Source organism: Azolla caroliniana, unplaced genomic scaffold (genome assembly GCF_043228905.1).
Source record: "Azolla caroliniana isolate FFs.n. ecotype wild unplaced genomic scaffold, voAzoCaro1.0.p SCAF_11, whole genome shotgun sequence".
In the NCBI taxonomy this organism is placed as follows: domain Eukaryota; kingdom Viridiplantae; phylum Streptophyta; class Polypodiopsida; order Salviniales; family Salviniaceae; genus Azolla; species Azolla caroliniana.
In genome coordinates this window covers 18,250,756-18,272,805 of record NW_028230446.1, presented here as the reverse complement: position 1 = coordinate 18,272,805, position 22,050 = coordinate 18,250,756, and the positions used below count along the sequence as shown (strand labels likewise).

The following is a 22,050-nucleotide window of genomic DNA, read 5'->3' as shown; positions in this document are numbered from 1 at the left end:
CCTAGATTAACAAAGGAATTTCATCGAAAATGAGAAGCAATGCAGCCAAGGATCACTGGGACATACATACGAGCTTGGGCTCCTGAACATGAATAAATTCATCGGAGACTTTTCCATTTCATTCCCCATGGTGGGGTTCTTCTACATGAGTTACTAAACTACATACTGGTTGAGGACTTCTTAAAATGAGACGATCATCCCCTAGTTTATGATTATGTCGGTTTCTTTTGTTTGATTGCTTTGCCATGTTTCCATTGATTCTCTGAAGGATCTACTCAGGGGACAGACACACTTTCTTCATCCAAGGTTCTGGTAAGAAGCTTCACTTTTGTCCAGGCTCGAAATTTTCTCTTCTTCCATACTTGCACAGAGGGGTTTTCTCTTCATTCTCTGGAACACACCCCACAGATCTCTGCTAGACAAATTTGATCATGCTTGCAAATTTGTATGTGGAAAAATTCATTCTATTTTCTAAGTCTGTGAAAGGGTGAAAGATGGTGTTAAAAAATGGAAGGAAACATAATCCATATGCAGCTTGCTCTTTCGCTTTAACTTTTAAGATTTCCTGCACAAATCCCAGTTTCTCAGGAAATGTCTCAGCAGAGTTTGACATTTATTATCGGTGGGAATGAGAAGATGTGACCTGAAATACGGTCTACTCTGCTGCTTTGATATTATTTCCTGCAACTGAAGGGGCTGTGCATGACCTCCAAGAGAGGAAGAGAGAGAATGGAACTGCGCATAGGAAATTCGTGACTGAATGCAATCAACATGGTATTTGGATTGAAAATTGCTAGCACAAAAAAATCTGTTATACATGCATGGCTTGATCTATATGCCTTTATAACCCGTTACTGATTCAGGATTCATGGATAACCTATCATATAGGGGAGATAGGTTATTGTTAAGGTTATAATACGAGGAGTTTTGAGCTGCCTCTTTTACTTTCACATAATATTAATGAATTCCTTACTGAGGCCCAAAATTCTAACGTTAGCAACAACTAGCATTTTCTAAAACTCTTAAGGTTTAGTGAGAAATGTCTTACTGTTATGTAATATTGTGAATGATTACATAGTAACAGTAAACTCACAAGTTATATCTGCCTTCAGTAATTCATATGTAGTTCTGACATGTTAGTTGATTGGTTCAACTTATATCTGCCTTCAGTAATTCTTATATCTTTATGCTTTTGTACTTCCATAACTTTGTTTCTATTTTGTTTACATATTCAATTTAAAAAAACTATTTTGCTAATCAGGGCAATAGATATTGCTGAAGTTCGTTTATAGTGTGGTGCTGCTACAGAGAAACATGAAAGTCGTGGCATTGATCAGTGGCGGCAAAGACAGCTGCTATGCCATGATGCGATGCCTAGACTATGGCCATGAGGTTCCTTTCCATCCTTGCCACAATACTATAGGCATTTACATTACAAATTTCGTCCAGATTGTGGGTTTGTCAAGTAGGAAAATCTGAATTCCTTACCAGAGCATTCTAGTTGTTATGCTTGCAATTGTCTTTCTATTCAATATTCATAATATTCTTTCTTACCACTATATTTCTTTTCTTTGGGTTTGTATTTATGAACTTTCTGATTTATTAGCTCAACCATTTTGTTGGTCTTACAAAGGCATCATTTTCTATTATTAACAATTTCAGATAGTGGCTCTGGCAAATCTACATCCTGTGGATGAGTCAGTTGATGAGCTTGACAGCTTTATGTACCAAACAGTATGCTTTACTTCAAATACCGCAATATTAAGGAGCAATGCAAAATAAATATTGTAAAATGAAGCTCGTAACTTTCGTTCTTATTTACCAGGTTGGGCATCAGATTGTCATGGCATATGCTAAATGCATGGGCTTGCCCTTATTTCGACGTCAAATCAGGGGGATTTCGAGGCATATTTTTCTAAACTTCTAGGATATTTGGTTAAGAGTATAAAAACAATCTGTGGTGTATTGCTTAATGTCTACACGTTTTATATTAAAAATATAATACTATGATTGTCTCTTATTTAACTTTTTGTTCACATTCCGATTACTGTTTTTTCTTACAGAGCACAAGGTCTGAGATACATGCAAACATTTGGTGATGAAGTTGAAGATTTGTTTCTCTTGCTCAAAGAAGTCCAGAAGCATTTTCCAACCATTGGTGCAGTGTCATCTGGAGCAATTGCATCTGATTATCAGAGAATGAGAGTTGAGAATGTTTGTTCAAGGTTAGGGTTAGTGTCATTGGCTTTCCTTTGGAAACAGGAACAGGATAATTTACTACAGAAAATGGTGATTAACTGGTAACCTATTATCTTTGCATGTTTAGTTTCTTCTGGAACTACTGTTCTATATGAACTATTACTATGTGATAATATATCTCCATCTATTGCAAGAACATAAGGATACAAATAAGCTCCAAAACTATTACGTTTGATTAGATTGCCATTCCAATACTTGATTCTGGTAGTTTCCTTTCTTTTCTAAATACAGATATCGAGTGGGATCCAAGCTGTGCTTGTGAAGGTTAATCGATGAATTTTAGGGCCTTTCATATTACTATTGTGAGCTAGTTTTTGTCATTATTGGAGTTGATATTTAGTTTTCAACAATCATAGGTAGCTGCTATGGGGCTGAAACCACATGCCCATCTTGGCAAAACATTGGCTGAAATGCAACCACAGTTAATACACTTGAACAGGTATATATTTGTGCATTATATGGACAATGATTCATAATTTATGTTTATTTGTCCCTGGTAAGGGGTGGTTAGTCATCTGCTTATTATATAACTTTGCAGTTTATATGGTATCAACGTGTGTGGTGAAGGTGGTGAATATGAAACTCTGACACTCGATTGTCCTCTATTCAAGGCATGATTCAAATATATACTCTTTCATCTAGTATAAATCATAGTATGAACCATACGTACCATATGTGCATTCGCATTCGAGTATGGTAAATACCATACTTTTGTATTCATTATTCACTATAAGGTAAAACTTTTTTTAAGGTAAAAAAGTGAAAAATATTAAAAACGCCAAAAAAATTTCATAAGTATGTTTTCATAATATATGCATTCGTTTGCAAACGTATGAAAATGAATGTTTTAGCAGAAGAATGCAAATATTACATTCCATGGTATAAATTATTTTGAACCTGTAACAATATGCAGTATGTTTGGTTGGTGTAGAGTTAAGGTTGATTACCACATCCCAGTTGAAAGATATGAATGTGGAACCTGGGTATTATATGTACACTTGTCTCCTGAGGTAGTAAGGTTTGCAGAAGGAAAGTTAGGGTTTACAGTACTTTATAGCTTGTTATACTGTTATTTAGATTCCGTATAATCATCAAGGAGGCATTGGTTGCACCGATGATTCTGAGCCCATTTCCTCTCTGGGATCTAGTTTTTACCCACTCGCTGCCACTGGTAACATTGTGCTTATATCCAAAAGCGATCATTTGTATATGCGTAGATTTGTATTTACTTTGCTATCATATAATTTATCTTCCCCACCTTACTATTTTGTTCTCCAATGTCATCACGGTTGAGTTTCTCATTACCAACTTTTATTGTGATTATTTCTTTATTGGTAATATCAAACACTAATGATGTGATAAAATCCAAAAAGATATTTCTTGAATTGAAATTGTCTAACAAGTCATCTGTTCTTGACAGAACTTCAGAATAGTATTGGATGCTTTTGATATAGTGCTACATTCACCAGATAATATAGCACCAGTCGGTGTACTGCACCCTTCTCAATTTCACTTGGAAAACAAACATATTGGACAATCTGTTGATGATCTAGGTCAGATACATCATGTTCACGAAGTTGAAGTCAATTCTGAAGAGCTGCGTCAGAGTGAATCTGATACTTATGACTCACATTTCCCTCACAAGGATTACGAGAACTTTAAGTTAGAATGTTGCTCTGCATCACGGAGAAATGGAGATTTTGTTACAGTCAGTTGCCAAAGGAGATCATATACTGATGCTTATGGTGAACTTGAATAGTAGCTATTTAATTTTTGCAATCACATGGCTGGGTTTATTTTAATTCTTTACACTTATGGGAATAACAGGCATTGAACAAGAGCTAGGTTTTATATTAGCTTCGATCAATGATGAACTTATGAAGGAGGAAATTGGATGGGGGAATGTAATGTATATCCACCTTTATATTAATGAGATGAGTGCTTTTCCACTGATAAATCAGACATATATGAAAATTATTACTGAAAAGCAATGTGCTAGAGGGGTACCATCTAGAAGCACTGTGGGCTTGGGTTTATTCGATAGTGGTATGGGAAGGGTTATAGTAGAGGTTATTGCCGCCAAAAATTTGGATAAGAGAGTGCTTCATGTTCAGAGCATCTCATGCTGGGCACCCAGTTGTATCGGTCCATACAGCCAGGTTTGTTTCCTGAAATATGTTACTAGTTTTGTTTGCCTTTCTTTGCTAAAGATGAACTAAACCATATGCATCGTAAAGAATAGTTTTTCTATATTGTTTCTTAATTACTCTCGTCACTATTTCTCTGAAATACTTTTTTAGTTCTGTTATCTTTATTTGTGGATGATGATGTGAACAATATTCATCATAAAGTGAATGATAGTTTTTCTATTCTGTTTGTCAATTGCTTGCTGGAATATTTTTTTCCAGTTTTTTATTGCTTCCTTTGGATAAACTTATGCATTATTTGAAGAATAAGTTTTATATTTTCTGTTCTAATTACTTGCTTATTAATTTTCCAAAGTACTTTTCTCGTTTTATTTTTTGTTTGGCTTTGTTATCAACGATAAGGTAAACCATATGGATCATACAGTGAAGAGTAGCTTTTCTGTTTTGTCTTGTAATTGCTGAAATAATGTTTTACTTTTTTTTCGTCTTTCTTTGCCATTGATTACGTAAATCAGATGCATCATATAGTGATGATTAAATGTTCTGTTTTTGGTTTATTGCTAACCTTATTGAGTTCTTATGGTTTTTCATTATAATGGCATACCGTGTGAACATCTATACAATGTTGCAGGCTACACTTCAACATGGCATGCTTTTCATGGCAGGTCAACTTGGACTTGATCCTCCCACAATGGATCTTGTTTCTGGAGGAGCTGGGTTGCAGACAAAACAAGCTGTTCATAATTGTCAAGCAGTTGTTGAAGCATTCTCAACAAGTCTCCTTCACTCTTTGATAAGCCTCATAATATATTGTTCATCATCGGTAGACTTAGTTGAGAGACAAGAGGCTGAAGTTGTTTTGGTCAAGTCACTAGCACAAGGAAATGATGATATGCAAAACCTGCCAATTCTGTTTGTCCATGTTCCGGCACTGCCCAAAGGGTATGTTTGCTGAATTTTGGTTCTTTTTTCTTGTTCTTTGCTCTTTGTTTTTGCATGATGAACATGGAATCGGGCTAAACTCAAACATGATTCAATTGCAGAGCGGCAGTTGAGGTAGAGCCTTTTGTCTATGTGCCAGGTAATGATGATGGCTATGATGGTGAAGGAAATGCAAATGGTAAATTGAGTATCAAAATCATGCTACCTAACAAAGCCTGTAGGGCCACAATTGTTTCCGGACACTTGTGTAGGGCTTTCTTTTCTGTAAAGAAGACAGACCATGTCAACTACAATGATCACGAATCTTCGGCACACATACACGATGAATTGAAGTTATGCTTACAAACCTTCTCTGAACTACTTTCAGAAGCTTCTTTGAACTGGGAGAATGCATTGGTAAGTTCTCTACACTCTAGAATTGGTTTCTCTCTCCTTGCTTGCGGTGTCGTTGCTATAAATTTTTGGACTCAATTACTCTGTTCTGAAGGATCAGATTTATCATTTTCTGCAAGTTCTAAGTCTTGAAACTAGGTGGACTTGTAACTATCAAGCATATCAAGGTGTCTCAGTCAGATGATTCTGCAGATTATACCTACATTCATGCTTTGTTGTTGCAAACTATGAGAGTTTCTTGGTGTGACCTAATTTGATCCGATGAAACATAATTTAGACATAAACGTTTGTTTGTGTATTGATTTTGCTTTTACCTGTTTCTCCATGCAGGCATTACGAGTCATGTTTGTAGCAGAGAGGATATCTTATCGCGCTATATTTGAAGATTGGAAGCATGCGGTTGATGATTTTCTAAGTTCTCCAGATGCATTATCTTGCAATTCTGTAAGGAGCTCAGCTTTCAGCTCTCTTCAGCCATTGTTTCTTCCAGTGGTTGGTTTGGGAAAAGATGCAGATCTCAATGATTTGATAAGTCTTGATCTATTAGCTGCTTGTTGAAGTAGCACTATAAGACATTCTCAATGACGGATATTGTGTACCTTCATGGGTAGTAGGTATATTGCTTCATTAATTTCAAGGAAGTTAAAATTCATAAATTGCAATGAAAACCTTTGTAATCTGTTTCAATTTCATACTCAAAAGTTCGAAGGGCTCTGCTCTTTAGAGTTTTGGCCAACATTTTTGGAATTAAATTCTAAACAACTTTTGATCATTTCTTTAAAAGATATGATTTCAAGTAAAATTAATACTTCTTTTCACATTAATGTGTAATTGTAAGACGGTTTGGTTGCAAAATTCCCATTAATTATTATGTTTAACTTAAACAACTTTTGATTATTTCTTTGAAAGACATGGTTTCAAGTAAAATTAATACTTCGCCACATTAATGCGTAGTTTTAAGATGGTCTGGTTGCAAAACATCCCTTAATTATTATGTTTCACCTATTTCAAGTAAAATTAATACTTTTTTCACATTAATGCGTAATTTTAAGATGGTGTGGTTGCAAATTTCCCCTTAATTATAATGTTTTGCAATGAAGTCTTGTTAAAGATTTCATTTTCTTATTGTGAAACATAATAATTAGGAGAAGGTTATGTTCATTTGATATCCATGGTTACATTCATCGGATTTGCTCGACAACATAATGAAAGTGCAAGAAAAATTCATCGATGTTAATTCGATGATGATAGAAAGGGAAAAGAAATACTTCTTTTAGGATTGCCAATTCCAAATGAATGACAAAACTCACAAACAAAAGAAATGATGACAAGATAAGTTGTGTACTCGATGACACTAAAATAAAGAGGCATTGAATTTTCTTTACAAAAGAGTATTAGTTTTAGTTTCAAAGTTCATCAATATCATAAATGGGATTAACATTGATGATCATTGAGGTTTGTTTTAAAAAACGTCATTAACCTTTGCTTCCTTGATTCTCTTGTCAACCATTTCCCCCACTATAATTTTCAGTCCCAACAATGAGACTAGACTATTAATATTACTACTCTAGCTATGTCTTATTCAATACAACTAATACCAACAATATACAACTAGATTTTTGAACAATATGATATACTCCCTCTTTCGCAAAAATATCAAGAAGGATCCAAACTAATACGGATCTTTGTCGAGAAGGAAGGGGTTTTGGGGGTCCTTTGGGGAGCTTCATGTGTAATTTTGAATTAGAGTCCATGATTAATGCTTTATGATAAGACCATGCTTATTAGGTAAGCTTCGTCTCCACTATCCTGATTTAGCTGGTGGAGTAAGGTCAATATAAACTATCCATACAATGGCCATTGGAGTGGTTTCCATAATCGAATATACTAATGTGACAGATCGAGGAAAGTTATATCTCAAAACTCCCTTTTTTACTCGTAAACTCGAGATAAATATGATCCTTACCTAGTATAAGCACGATAGGTAGCAAGGGTCAAATATCGGCAATCCTTTGGATGGAAAGGTCATTAATCTGATGATATTCTGACCCGGTCACTATCCTTCAATTCTATTGACTATCCTTTTGGGAGGTGAGCCAAAGTAATAAGCTCATTTTTGTTAAAAAAGGCAAGACATATATATGTATGTTTTCTTTATCCCACATGCCAATAACCTAAATCAAAATTAGGGTTTAATTAGAGGAAGAATGGGAGACCGTGTTCATCCTGGAGAGGGGCATAAGGAAGGTCCACCAGACAGACAGACAGAGAGAGAGAGAGCTCTGCGATGTGCTAGCAGTCTTTCATCTCTTGAGGTGCTAGTCTCACAAACCCTAAACCGGTTGATGCATAGGCAAGGACCTTCTGTCTGTCTCTGCTTCTTCCATGGAAGAGACAGAGACAGAGACAGAGAGAGATCAGATCCTTGCCAAATGTTCAAGAGAGAAAGAAACAGCGAAAATGGGGGGGTATGTTTCTCCGGGGTTTTCCCCCCCACCGTCAGAAATAAAAAAAAGAAACTCCGATGCCCGAGCCTCTCTCTGTCTCTGTCTCTCGAAGATGGTTGTGTTGGTGTGTATGTGTTTGCTGGGGTTTGATCGTTAGGGTTCGCCCTCGTTATTGATCAGACGATTCCGCTCGCACGTGTCCCCCCAATCTCCTCCCCCGCCCCTGTTTTTTGGTCAAATTCCGATCTCTCTCCTCCATCGCCAGTGGAAAAGAATCTATTTTTTTTCTGGTTCTCCTGCCAGCCAGCGAGGAATCAAAGAAATTCCGCCATCGAATTTCTTGCAGAGCTCTGTGTTGATACTTTAGGGTTCGCTCATCTTGTTCAAGTGATCGATGTTTGCTTCTGGTGGGGGTTTTGATACTTTAGGGTTCGCTCATCTTGTTCAAGTGATCGATCTGCCGCCCCCTCCCCCTCATGAATCTCCGACTTTCTCCATACCTAATTTTTGGACAGCATTCCGATCTCTTCCAATCCAACACAAGGGGAATTTCCCTATTTCTGTGAACATTCCATTTCCGATGATGTCCTCAAACACGAGTCTGATTTCCCTAATTTCTGTTAGCATTCCATTCCGATCTCCTCCAACACGAGCAGAATTTCCCTAAATTTTTTTTGTTAGCATTCCGGATCTCCTCCAAACGATAGTGGAATTTCGCTTTGACTGTGTTAACAACATTCCGGATCTCCTTGCTCATGAGATGTATGTCAGAAGCTCATCGATCATCTCCCCCTTTTTTTTCTCATTGCAGACGACAAGAAAACACTCTCAATGGACTTCTTGATTAATACTTTGTGTCTCTCCATTCTAGTGTCTTTTGTGTCACTTCTTTTCTGCCTCTTGTGCCCCAACCTTGTTTCATTCATTCAACAATTTAGTTTCTTCCCAATTGGCCTGTTTTTCCTACCTAAACAACAAAGGCTGGATTGAAAGGTATTGGATTCTTGCACATTACATTGAGAAAAGGGATATATAAAATTGATCCAGACTATAGAGGGGGGGTTTGCCAAGGACATTCTCTGGATATATCAACCATCCAAATCCATCAAAACCCTGTTTTGATGATTTTGCCAAATCAATGACCTTCATGTATGTACATTATCTTTCCTAAACATGTGCACCCAAATGTCAATGTTTTATCTTTTGTGCCAGAAAAACAGAAATAATTTTGATGAAGGTATGAGTTATTTTATGTGGAGAACGTTATTGACTTAGGGTTGATGTTATTGGTTTTGCTCATCAATTAAAACAATGTCACATATATTTACTAGGGCTTTATGGAACATATGGTGATGACTCGGCATGCTTGATTGAATCAATGTCTACAATCTAAAAAAACTCACGCCTAAATCTCTATATATTGCTAGTTCAATGTAGAAAACTAAAAGAGAGGAAAAAAATTCAAAAACTTGAAGTTGTCACGACCATGAACATGTCATGCTAGTGAAGAGATTAGGAATGATAAGGGTAGATTAACATAATCAGACTAGATAAGATGTTAACATGATCAATCATGTCAAGTTACGATGCTAGATTGAAGGTGAAGATTTTGGGTCTAGTATTAAGCATACCTACAAAGTATCTATCTACCTACCTATCATTAATCAAAATGTTGATCTAGAAAAGGGATAGCATTAGTAGTCCTATCCTTTTTAATCCTCATGCTTTCTAACTATGCCTTGTTTTGAGCTTTTTGACCTTGAATTTGTTTTGTGAACAAAGCTATTCATTCAATAAAGTTGGGTTCCATTGAATGAAAAATACCCTATATAAACCCCGCAAACCAATCCCATTGTTTCCATGTACATAGATTGCTCACCACTTGTAAGGGCATGGCCTCTTCTTTTTATTTTTCTCTTAAGCTAGTGGTTATTCCATATATAAGTATAATATGATGTTTTGGCATCACTAGCACAACGTCCCCTAATGAAATCAAAGATCGGAACGCAAAGGATTTTTATCATCTAAATGAAAGGAAGCTGCTTAATGGATAATTTGAACACTTAATGAACGCCAAAAAGATCTAGGGTATCACATAGTGTGTTTTTTGAACATTTTAGAATGAAGAGAAATTCCTGGGATGAACTGAACTTGTACTCTCTATCTAGTATGTATGTTTGTATGTCTGAATGTCATAAGAAAACGATTGATATTTAGATCGAGGAAAATTAAGGGCCGCTCGGATTTGAATATCGCCAGGCGAAGTTCCAACATGAGGATTTGAGAGTTGAAGAGCCATGAAGAGGAGAGATGGAGTTTTTTTAGAGAAAAGCCCCCATCACTAGACCATGGTTTTGAATAAAACCCAGGAAATTTATGGATAATAACAGAGGACGCTATGGATTAACATAGGAATGTTATTCTGTAATCTAACAGAGGAAAGCTATGGATTCCGGCTATGTGCTAATAATAATCAGGTTACAGCATTGTTTGGTATATTAAAATCCCATTAATGGGTTTATGGTGGGTTCAACAGAGCTATGCTATGAGGCGCTCTCCACCTTTTCTGGAGCATACAAAGAACACCATTGCCTCAGGTATATTCTTCTTTCCCTTCTCAAAATATGGTGCGATTAGGTTTGATTCTTCGTCTTCATCTCGAAAAAATAGAAGAAGCTGTGCATCATCGTATTTTAGTACAAATGCAAAACCTCAAGAAATTTGCATGCCCACAAAGGGCATTTTACACAGAATGCTTCGGGATTCGAAGACTGGGCCGAAATGTTCAAATCTTCGAAAGGAAGAAGAAAACCATCATGGCTCTGTTTTGGTGGATCACAAAGATGCCCAGAATTCTATTAGCTCCTCTACTGGTGAAACTGTCCAACCTTCTGCCAAACACTTGAGAAGATCACCTCCTTCCAAGGTTTGTAGAGTTGAAGAGGATGGGATCAAGGGTTTGAGCTTTTCCTCACTCCAGAATGTGCAAGTTAGGAATAAAAATGGGAGGAAAAAGGAACTCAATGTCAAGAGTTCTGATGGTAGCAGTGAAAGCCCTCTAAACTCTGCCAAGCTTTGTATAGATGTAGATGATCAGGTTAATGGTTCAAGTTCGCCATCGCTCCAAAATGTGCAATTTGTGAGCAAAGGTGGAAGGAAAAATGAGCCGAATGTTACTGTTTCTAATGATAACTTTCAAGGTCTTGTAGAGTCCCTTGGATGTGCTGATGATGGATGCAATGCTTCAAAGTTGCCAATTTTCCAAAGTGCTCAATTAGCGAGAGGTGCAAGAAAATCACCCCGTACCAAGGTTAACAAAAAAGACATTGAAGACTTTGTGAATTCCAGCCTAAACCTTGATAATAAATGCAGTAGTGTGATGCTCCAACGTGTTGAATTAGAATGCAAAGGTGCACAGAAAATTTCACGACCGAAGAAGGTAGCCGTTGTACAAGATGATCAGAATTCTGTCCAAAATGAGAGAGAAGGGGTTGAAGATTCGAGCCTCTGGATGCCTGAAAGCCCTCAACTGGCAAGTACAAGAACAAAGAAAAGACGTCATGTGGAGGCTCGAACTAATGATGTTCTAGGTCCTATTGATTCTAGTATGACAACACATGATGAGATGAATGCCTCTGGGCTTACATTTCTCCAAAATGCTCAATTGACCAGTCCAGGTGCAAGAAGGACAACCCGTGCCAAGGTTTGTAGGAAGGCCTCAACTGACTTTCATAAAAGTAGTGAGGTTGAGAAGAGTAAGTTATTAAAGCAGCCAGTTGTAGACGGAGTTCCATCAACTATTGATAGTTCAAAAAGAAATATGAAGGTTGAGGTTCATGTAAAGGAAGAGAAGGCTAGTATGAAAACGCATGATGAGATGGATGCCTCTGGGGTTACATTTCTCCAAAATGCTCAATTGACCAGCCCAAGTGCAAGAAAGACAACCTGTGCCAAGGTTTGTAGTAAGGCCTCGACTGGTTTTCATAAAAGTAGTGAGGTTGAGAAGAGTAAGTTATTAAGTCAGCCAGTTGTAGAGGGGATTCCATCAACCATTGATAGTTCAAAAAGAAATACGAAGGTCGAGGTTCATGTAAAGGAAGAGAAGGCTGCACTAAAACTAATCCTGATGGAAGCGAACAACAGGAAAAGAGGTAAGGTTCTTGGATTGGAGATGGAACAAAAAAAGGAGAATAAAGAACATATTGCAGTAAACAAAGATCAGAAGTACCTATGCAAGGATGATCAAATAGCTAGTAACCATAATGGCATTATTTTGAATGCATTGCATGACGAGAATGATGAGACCATAGGGATGTTAGATACAAGCAAGGAAACATCTGAGAGCATTGAAAAGCCATGTGATACTAGAGGTATCAGAAATATTAAGGTGTCAAGACGATTCAAAAAGAATCCTGAGGAAATGGTTTCCCTTTTAAAGCTTCACACATGTTCGAAGTATGGTGATCTTCATGGTGCACTTGAGTTATATGATGGAGTAAAAAGAGAGGGAATTGTAAAACTGAATATAAATTTCTACAGCAGTTTATTATACATTTGCTCTGGTGCTGCATCGGGAACCTTGACAAGATCAAAGAGTGGAAGTGAGAAAAAACCTGAAGAAATAAGATTAAAAGAGAATAGTGACTCAGTGTCCATGATATCAAATCAATCATCAAAAACTAGCAATGAAGTAATAAGTTTCAGCCCAGAAGACATGGAATTAGCAGCCAGAAGGGGGATGGAAATTTATGAGCATATGCTTGAGGTTCAAGCACCCTTGAATGAAGCTATATTCACTTCCCTCTCTAGATTAGCTGTTGCCAAGGGGGATGGTGATTTGGCCTTTGATATAGTGAAGAAGATGGTTTCTCAAGGTATAGCTCCTAAGCTCAGGTCTTATGGTCCAGCGCTCATCTGTTTTTGTGAGAACAGTGAGATATACAAGGCATTTGAGGTGGATAAACATATGGCAGAAGCAAGTGTCCTTCCTGATGAAAACATTCTAGAAAACCTTTTGAAGGTCAGCATAGAAGCTGGTCATGAGGAGAAAGTATATTGTCTTTTACATAGACTACGGAAAAGGTTTCGAGACCTCTCTCCCACAACTGTGAGAACTATTGAGTCTTGGTTCAATAGCGAGGATGCGTCTTCAGTAGGAAAGTTAGAGAACAACAACTTGCAGATTGAAGTGATTAGAAAAGCTATAGACGCCAACGGTGGGGGTTGGCATGGTTTGGGTTGGGTGGGAAAGGGGAAATGGAAAGTAATGAGAACAAACGTAAGCAAAAATGGGTTATGCTTGGCTTGTGGCGAAAAGTTATGTACTATCGATTTAGATCCTATAGAAACCACACAGTTTGCAGAGACTATAGCACAATTTGCTTGTGAACGGGAACACCTCCCAAATCAGTTTAAAGAATTTCAGGTTTGATGTTAACCTTGAATAATGATTTTAGTACGAGGCGGATTTTTTTGTTGTGTTCTTTGTTAACCAAGGATACTTTAACCGAGATTGACCACACAGTCTTTGGCAGAAATGGTTGGATAGAAATGGACCTTATGGGGCAATCTTGGATGGTGCAAATATCGGTTTATACAATCCTCAAGTCTTTCGGGGTTTTAGTTTTAAACTGGTATGTGTGTTTCTCAAGGAATCCCCATGTAAATTTTTTGTTGATTTTTTTCAACTGTAAGGAACAAAAAATAAATAAGATTGCAAAGTAAAGATAATTGACACATGTTAAAGAAAATAATAGATTCTGAAAACTGGAGAACCAAACCTAGAAAGGGGAAAAATATCCAAAATAGGAATTCATTGAAGACACAACCTGGCTCTCCTCAACAACTTTAATTTGTTGATTATCCATAGATTCTCTAAGCTTCCAAGGTACAGCGGTGATGGCTATAACAAGAGAAATGAGTCTTTTAAAATAGCATTGCATAATGAAATGTAATTTCAGGTAGAATTGATCATTATAATATTCTTTATTAAGGGACTCAATGAATGCTACTTCAATATAATGCTACCGACAATGCTGATTTGTATGGTTTCCAAAATAGGAAAATAAACCACACATCCTGATGATCTCAATCCTTTTTTTTTCAGCTTTCCACTATTATGAATAAAGCAGGAGCGGCATTCTCCAATAAAAGTCCCTCACTGATACTTCTACATAACCGACACTCAACTCGAATAGCCCAATCCGCATCTGATGAAGCAATGATAAATAAGTGGAAGAAGGAAAAGGCACTGTATTTCACACCTCAGGGATCCAATGATGATTGGTATAGCTATACTCCACTGGCTTCATTTTTATTTGCTTAAGTTTCATTTTGAATGTGGAACAATTGTTAACATGCTATGTTTGGCAGGTACTGGTTATATGCTGCAGTCAAGTGCAAATGTCTTCTTGTGACCAATGATGAAATGCGAGATCATATTTTTGAGCTTTTAGGAACGGATTTCTTTCCCAAATGGAAAGAAAGACACCAGGTATATACGTGTATGCTTGTATATATTGTCTGTGCAGTGTATGCATATATCTAGTAATGTAATGTAATACAAAAGAAGTGCATGTAACCCAATGTTCTTGTCAAAAGTTTCTGATATATTATTGTCATATAAATAGGTCCACTTTACATTCTCGCCTAAAGGCTTAGAGCTTCACATGCCGCCTCCATACTCGATTATTATTCAGGTAAAGTATTTCAAAGCTTTGATATTCATTCTTCTTATAACTACTTTCCTTATCAATGAAATACGTGCAGGAATCCCAACATGGTTCTTGGCATATACCTCAAATGGGGGGCAATGATATTGATGTTCCTCGAGAATGGTTGTGTGCTACACGACCCACTAACTAAACAAAAGTATTTATGATGTTTCTAATCGATGCTCTACCATTAGTTTGTAGAAAGAGTTCCATGTATCATGAATAGTTCTAAAGGTATCCAAATACTTCTACAGGTGGATGCATTTTTTCCATTGCAGATAATTGATTAACGGCATTCTCTAATATAAAATGATGATGCTTAAAACCTTCGAGCTTTAATATACCAGGAAATTTCTCAATAATAGAAAGTGTTTTATGCTAATCTATGTATGCAGAGTATGCTCTTATCTGTTAGGATGAGATATGAGCACATAACTTGCAGAGGGGTTGTAGAATCGTCATATCAATTTAGTCTATGCATATGATACCCGTACTCTTATGGACTTCACCCCTTTGTGTAGAAGGATTGGAAAAAAGCATTATAAAACATAAAATGGAAAGCAAGAAGCTTGTAATCATGGAACTCTTTGTGCTTATAAGCAAAAGGTTTTCTTATGAAGATGTTTTTTGCATGTGCATCTTATTGGGTTTAATTTACAAGAGTAAGATAGCTTCATCACATTGGGCATGATGTGGAGGAGGATGAAGCAACCTTAACACTAAAGGATATTTATACAAAGAATATGTGCATCACCTTCATCCAGATTTCCTGAGCAAAGGTTTAGAAAAGGATTTTGGTTGTTCAAGCAAAGTCAACAAGACATCAAGCAATGGTTATTTGCCCCAATGGACTATTTTGGGCACTTTGGACCATTAGGATGGCCTACAATTGGTGTCTTTGGTAAAAAACAGCTATATGAAATCACATCTTTCAAGAAATCCCCCAATACAATTTCTATTTGATTCTCCATATGATTGTATACAAGTTACGGTCATGTCATGTCAAACTTACATTCTTTACTTTGAGTGTGTCAGCACTTCATTGTTCCATAAAAATTGTAGTTAGCATTGATTCTTTATAATCATGGCTGTTTAATCCCCATTGAGGCCGGTCATGAGATTCTGCCGTATCCTGGTGTCTTGTCTACTCGACACATACAATTCTCTTTGTTATTTTGTGGATTTTCACTTCACATTGAGGTTTTTCTTTAAATAGATTGTACATAAATGCAGGAGTCTGATCTATTGAAATGAATGCATCACAAATATCATAAGATGCCTTTCAATATGCATCATCCTATTGAATTACACTGTCGTGTTAGATTGTACATACCTATTTTGGCCAATACTATTTCACTTAGATCTATGCAAAAGGATGCATAATCTTATTCAAAGTACCATGCCCCGAGCTAGTCTGCACACAGTAAATGTTGGCAATCCAATGTCACTTTCAAAACAAGGATTAATTGTATGCCGGACACCTTCAAATCCCACTCCAACAATTGATATTAACTACCAGGTGCCATTTTTTACTTGGAAAACAAACAATTACTTGATGTTATGGACAGACACTAGAATGATGGTCAGTAAGCCAAGATTATATCCCAACCAATAGCAAACTCGAAAATACAATCTTGTAACAAGAACTGAAGTATGGAAACCCATGACACTCACTCATGTCATATAGATACTAGAGTGCTAAATGTTTTGCAGCCAAAATTGAAATGCCTTTGCAAAAGAAGTCATAATGATTTAGAATCAGTTAAACATTTTATGTTTGGCCAGCCAAGTAACAATATTAGCAAAACAATGGACAGACTTTAAAGTGTTTTTGGATTTATTATTCCAGATATTTTCCGCATGGTGTGTGTGGATGGTTATATTCTCTGCATATGAGGATCATTTACAGTTAGCTTTAATAATACTTCAACTGAATTAGATTGAGACTACATAGATAAACCTAACAAAATTGCAATTAATACAGTAATTTTTCTTTGTACATTGCAAATGGAAGAAACGTGACAAGGATTATTCATATTGACCAAGTATGTCTCATGGATGAAAAGGAGTCAGATCAATCCCACATCTAATGGAAAGAATGATGTTCAATAAGAACAGGGCAATCCAAGTACCTCAATAGTCTAATCTTGTCAAATTTGAAGAATAATAAATCCATTTATTTTGGTTGTTTCCTATGCTCACTGTTAAGATTAGATGATATGAATCATCACACTGATGGAATTACCTTCCTGGACAAAAATCTTCCCAACAAATATTACCCCTTGGATAGTTGTAGAAGCAAGAGCAAACCAGCTGAAGCTGCTCCTAAAAGAGCTACATACCTCTGCTTTTTTTGTTTGTCATATGTTTGACGAGACTCTGGCAAAAGTTTTGGATTTGTGGATTTTCCAACCAGATTGTTAGTTCTACTCACACATTGGTTACCTTTTTTTAATAAGCTATTACCTTTCTTTGTGCTAACCTTGTTGTTGGCTTCTCCATCATCATGCTTCAGAAAAGCTTCAGCCTCTTTGTGATATTGGGAATCCATCTTCCTTGGCTCATTAGTTAGTATACCTCCACATCTACCACTATCTTTTTCTACCCCAGTTTCTTCATGCATACGCATTGTCATGTTCGGGAAGCTTCCTCTATCCAGCTCTTTTGGGAGAGTAAGTTGAAGCACTTCTCTTGTATGTGATGGTCTACCTTGATGGGCTTTGCAAAATCCACATACTAAACAATACCAATTAATATCCAACGAGAGTTGATAACCACATTGGGAACATGGATCCCTTTGCCAGCGCAACATGCCCTTTGGTATCTTCCCCTTGAAGATCCTCTTGAAAGCTCGGTAATAGACCAATTGTTCAGTGCTGTGAATGTGTACTCTCTCTTTTAGGTGGACAAGCTTTGCTTTATTTGCAAGAATAAAGGTAGGTATTGCCGAAGTGAAATACTCAGTTACATAATGCATGCCACTTCCAAACTAAAATAACAACAAAAAAAACAGATCAATTGCATCCCTAAATGTTTAATAACCAACATGAACATGATATACTTTAAAAGGACGAGTGTTGCCTCTCGTGGTAATATTGTAATATTCATCATTAATAAGCCTGGGGCTTAGCAAAAGAATCAGAAAATAGTCCTGCCTCTAACTAAATAAGTTAATTATTCAGAACATAAGCTTAGAATAATATTTTAGTATGTAATGGAAATTACCTCAATGGAGTTCTTCCTTTTGCACCAGTAAGATACTTCCGGAAATGCCTTTTTCCACATTGATCTTGCACCCTCAAAAGTTTGGGCTCCAAAAGGACGCAATGCCTTGCATTCTTCTACAAATTTAGGGTCCAAAAAAGGTTGAATCACCTACAGAGGAAAATACACAATTACAATACACCTTAGTCACAAGGGAAGTGTTTTCTCTTGTTTTAGAGATATCCATCTAGAAGGGTTCTTAAAACTCACCTTAATACCTAAGGCCTCACCCAAGAGTACCACTGATTTAGAGAGAATATTTGAGATTTCAAGTTGGAAAACTTGTGCCTCTGTCAATACAGGTCCATCCCTACAATGTAAATTTTGATTCAGTAGAAAGCACAAATGCTCCACATTTGTCTAGAATTCACTAAAGCAAAGCACATACCTCAAAAGGAGCTCATCCAATCCATCACCTGTAACGACACACTTAAATCCTCTGATTTTAGCCTCTCTCAAGGCTGCAGATATTGGTACACACCCACGTATCTGATTTAATCACCAAAAATTCTAAACGTAAGAACTTGACAACAACAAATTCGGGATTTAAGGTTTGGGTGTAGGCTATTGGAATTGAAAAACAGTGAAGACACACATACCTGAAATGGATCAAAAGTTTTCACGTTCTCAACAACAAATGGGAGCTCCTTTGCAAGCAAAAGTATAGCGGATTCTTTACTCTTGTCACCAACGATCACATGGTCGATGGCCTTATGCTTTGCAACTACTCCCGCATAAGCAGTGTCCATTGCTTCTGGCCCAGCCAATACTGTAAAACCCATCTTGAAACACTTTGAACTAACCTGTGGAACTATTTCATAAAGAGTACTAGAGGCTAGACCTCCACTAAGTAGAAGACATTCCACAGATTGCAAGTCAGCAAGTGTTTTAAGAAAAGAGTTTCTAAGAAGCCTCGCCATTTTAGGCATGCCTTGCAATACTAGATTTAAGGGTGGGGAACAAGAGATTTTCTTCCTTTTGTTCACATCATCTTTGAAACTGTCCACAGATATGTTACCAGATGAAAGCTTTGGTCTTTCGTTTTTTGATATTGAACTGGCTCCAGAAAATTTCATCAGGATTGAACTTTTAGAATTCAGACTTGTAGCAATTATAGCCCGATTCTTTGCTGCAGATTGCGTAATTGCCCATACTTTTGATATGATTTCTTGTTCATATAGATATCTCTCAGATACTTCTATTTTCTTGCTAATAAAGGGTTGCTTTAAAGAACCACAAACTTTCTGTGCATATTTTTTCTCTTCTTTGACTTCCTCATGCTCACACACATAAAAAGAACTGAGAGAGCTCACTGCCTTCCGAATTGGTAGTCTTGTGGGTGGTTTGTAAGAGTGCATTTCCATAACTGGATTCGGCCATTTGTCACAAGGACTACTAGAATACACACTATTTACATCATATGATCTTGATGGATTACTCACTTCAGTTATTACAGCTCTATTGATTAACATACCTTTGTTTATTGTCTCTACAACTTCATCTTTACCCCATCCATCAATCTCAAGATTAGAACCAACCACATCCTGATCTTTTCCTTTTGCAAAAACAGGCATTTTTGTCACACATTTTGAATGATCATGTGCATTTGGGCAGGTTTCAGGCATGCTTTGAAACTGGTTCTTGTGAGCATGCCACTGTTTCGTAACTGAAGGATCTGTCCATCTTAAAAATCCCTTACCAGCATGACCATACTCAAATCCATGCAAAATCTCTGCCATTATTTCTGTGGAGAGAACCACATTTGGAGCTGAATCTATAAAAAACCTGCAGAAACAAGTATAGGATGAGTGGACATTGCAAGCAAATGTAACGACCACATACGACGAATTACAGACCATTGACAAGCAACCATAATGGTGGCATACAATGAGTCACAAAACAAGCAGCCATAACAACCAAATGGGATGAATGACGTGCAATCACAATGACCAGGATGACTGATGTCAGACGCAACCATAATGCTTGGATTTAGTCACATACTTATTTGAATCAATTACAAAGAATCGGTTGGCCTTAATTGCTTTGATTTTCCTCCACTCATTTGAAGTGACAAGCCGAGACAACTCTCTAGCTATGATCCCGAAATGAAGTCCTCGACATAGGTAGACTATAACATCTGGCTCACTTCCCACAAGGTCTTTTAAAGTCATAGATTCGTTTGGGTGACCTATTTTACTACATAAACTCAAGCCCCCAGCAGAGCTTATTATCTCTGGAATCCAGTAACCTGATGAAGTTAATGGATTTGCACAAGAAATGCATGCAACATTGACCCGAGGCATGCCATCGGCCCATTGTGGAGTCTTTTGCTTTATCCTCTTCCATTTTAATTGCAATGCCGACACCAGCTTTCCTCCCTCCTTTCCAACCCCACAATATTGTGCAATGGTTTCTAGATTATGAAATATATCCTCCACCTGAAAATCAAAAGTAGCAAACGTACTCTTTCAAAATCGTCAACACAACACAAATAATCATGTGCAATTGTCTCTAACTCATGAACTCTATCCTATGCCAGTAACCAGTGAATCAAAATCGACATGTATCTGTTTCATAATTTTAACCCATTATGAGATGTTCAATTGTGATGGGAAAAATGCAGATTAAGATGTGCAGTCTAGATTTTGAGAGTGGACGTACATTACCTTTCAAAAATTTGGGGCATTATGAGATGATCAATCATCCTTGACGAAAATGCAGATGAAAAAAGGAAAAATTGACCAAAACTATTTCAAAAGATGTATTTAAACAGAGGAAACTTGCTCAAACACGCTTGAGAAATGCAAATAAAAGGATGAAACCTACAGTACTGGATTGAAGATAGACAACTCTACAATTGTTAATGTCTTTCCAATGAATCTGTCGATGAAAGTCTGCATCATCAGAATTGATCTGGTTTTGAGTAAAGATCACATCTGGTTTTAAATCTTTCAACAGTTCCCAGTTCAAGCTGAGTCCAAGCTGAAACAAGCAACACTCATTAAAGATCAGACGGGTAAATATACATACACTCACATGCATACCTACATACATTCACACTTACATAACCTGCATAAAGACATACGTGCATGTATGCATTGTGTATACCTACACAAATGCATTCACGCATACATACATACATACACACCTATATATGTACATGCATTATGTGTAGCTACATAAATACATTCACGCATACAAACATACATACATACACACACCCTTACACGCATACATGCCATGTCACTCATGTGGGTTTTATCATCTATGAACTTGCAGGAGATTTATCCGCTCATGGTGGGTTTTATCATCTATAAACTTGCAGGAGATTTACCTTACGTGAGGAGCTGTTTTCACATGAGGAGAAACAGGGGAGATGAAGAACAGAGGGGGGTTGCGTGCATTCGTGTGTTCGCCCAACAAGGCAATCTTGAAGACCAAGGGCACATATAGCGTCTAAGGCCCCTTGAGTTAAACACAGAACTCGCAGAGAAGAAGAAGGGGAGGAGGAGGAGGTAGAAGAAGAAGAAGAAGAAGAAGAAGAAGCCATGCTTCATCTCATCTCATCCAATTTCCAGTAGCTAGTTCTCTCAGGGGCCCATGCGATAATATCCTCACTTAACATTACTATGCATACATATATCTTCACTTGGGAATGTTATTGTGGCTTTTGGAGTGGCTCCGCTCCGCGGAGATTTGAACTCTGGTGGGGCAATAAAACATATTTGCATGCCGCGATCCCAGACAAACCTATCTATATTGACGAAAGCCCACCCAAAAATGTTCCCCGACAAGTGACTCGCACACATCCTCACCTGACTAAACAACACAACCCGATATAATTTTATAGTTTGTTCATGAACCCGCAAAACATGAGAGAGAGAG

At 37.2% G+C, this 22,050-nt stretch overlaps 3 protein-coding genes across 6 annotated transcripts; 2 read left to right on the top strand and 1 right to left on the bottom strand.

Annotated features, from left to right (window-relative positions):
- Positions 1-214: 214 nt before the first annotated feature.
- LOC147858244 (endoribonuclease) lies at positions 215-6,565 on the top strand. 2 transcript variants are annotated; one of them, XM_087327079.1, is made up of 13 exons: positions 215-312; positions 1,293-1,392; positions 1,663-1,734; positions 1,826-1,905; positions 2,064-2,289; positions 2,491-2,523; positions 2,616-2,698; positions 2,798-2,870; positions 3,680-4,004; positions 4,087-4,418; positions 5,038-5,348; positions 5,450-5,744; positions 6,072-6,565. In XM_087327079.1, the coding sequence occupies exons 2-13, from the start codon at positions 1,315-1,317 to the stop codon at positions 6,297-6,299; spliced, it is 2,136 nt and encodes a 711-aa protein (XP_087183205.1). In that variant the 5' UTR covers positions 215-312; positions 1,293-1,314; the 3' UTR covers positions 6,300-6,565. The 2 variants fall into 2 exon arrangements, with proteins under 2 accessions (XP_087183205.1, XP_087183204.1); XM_087327078.1 differs by lacking the exon at positions 215-312 and having other exon boundaries at positions 1,262-1,392.
- A 3,867-nt stretch (positions 6,566-10,432) lies between these two features.
- LOC147858243 (uncharacterized) lies at positions 10,433-15,228 on the top strand. Of its 2 annotated transcripts, XM_087327040.1 has the most exons (6): positions 10,436-13,613; positions 13,723-13,821; positions 14,295-14,473; positions 14,561-14,681; positions 14,818-14,886; positions 14,957-15,228. In XM_087327040.1, the coding sequence occupies exons 1-6, from the start codon at positions 10,701-10,703 to the stop codon at positions 15,050-15,052; spliced, it is 3,477 nt and encodes a 1,158-aa protein (XP_087183166.1). In that variant the 5' UTR covers positions 10,436-10,700; the 3' UTR covers positions 15,053-15,228. The 2 variants fall into 2 exon arrangements, 1 of the variants encoding a protein (XP_087183166.1); XR_015530455.1 differs by lacking the exons at positions 14,561-14,681; positions 14,818-14,886; positions 14,957-15,228 and having other exon boundaries at positions 10,433-13,613; positions 13,713-13,821; positions 14,295-14,432.
- A 1,681-nt stretch (positions 15,229-16,909) lies between these two features.
- Positions 16,910-21,730, bottom strand: LOC147858242 (uncharacterized). Of its 2 annotated transcripts, XM_087327202.1 has the most exons (9): positions 21,500-21,730; positions 20,992-21,147; positions 20,167-20,603; positions 19,734-19,950; positions 18,765-19,685; positions 18,554-18,654; positions 18,376-18,475; positions 18,127-18,276; positions 16,910-17,890 (listed from the first exon to the last, which is right to left on the bottom strand). In XM_087327202.1, exons 1-9 carry the CDS (start codon positions 21,713-21,715, stop codon positions 17,177-17,179), a joined length of 3,012 nt encoding a protein of 1,003 aa, XP_087183328.1. In that variant the 5' UTR covers positions 21,716-21,730; the 3' UTR covers positions 16,910-17,176. The 2 variants fall into 2 exon arrangements, with proteins under 2 accessions (XP_087183328.1, XP_087183327.1); XM_087327201.1 differs by having other exon boundaries at positions 18,765-19,950.
- Between the last annotated feature and the right edge of the window lie 320 nt (positions 21,731-22,050).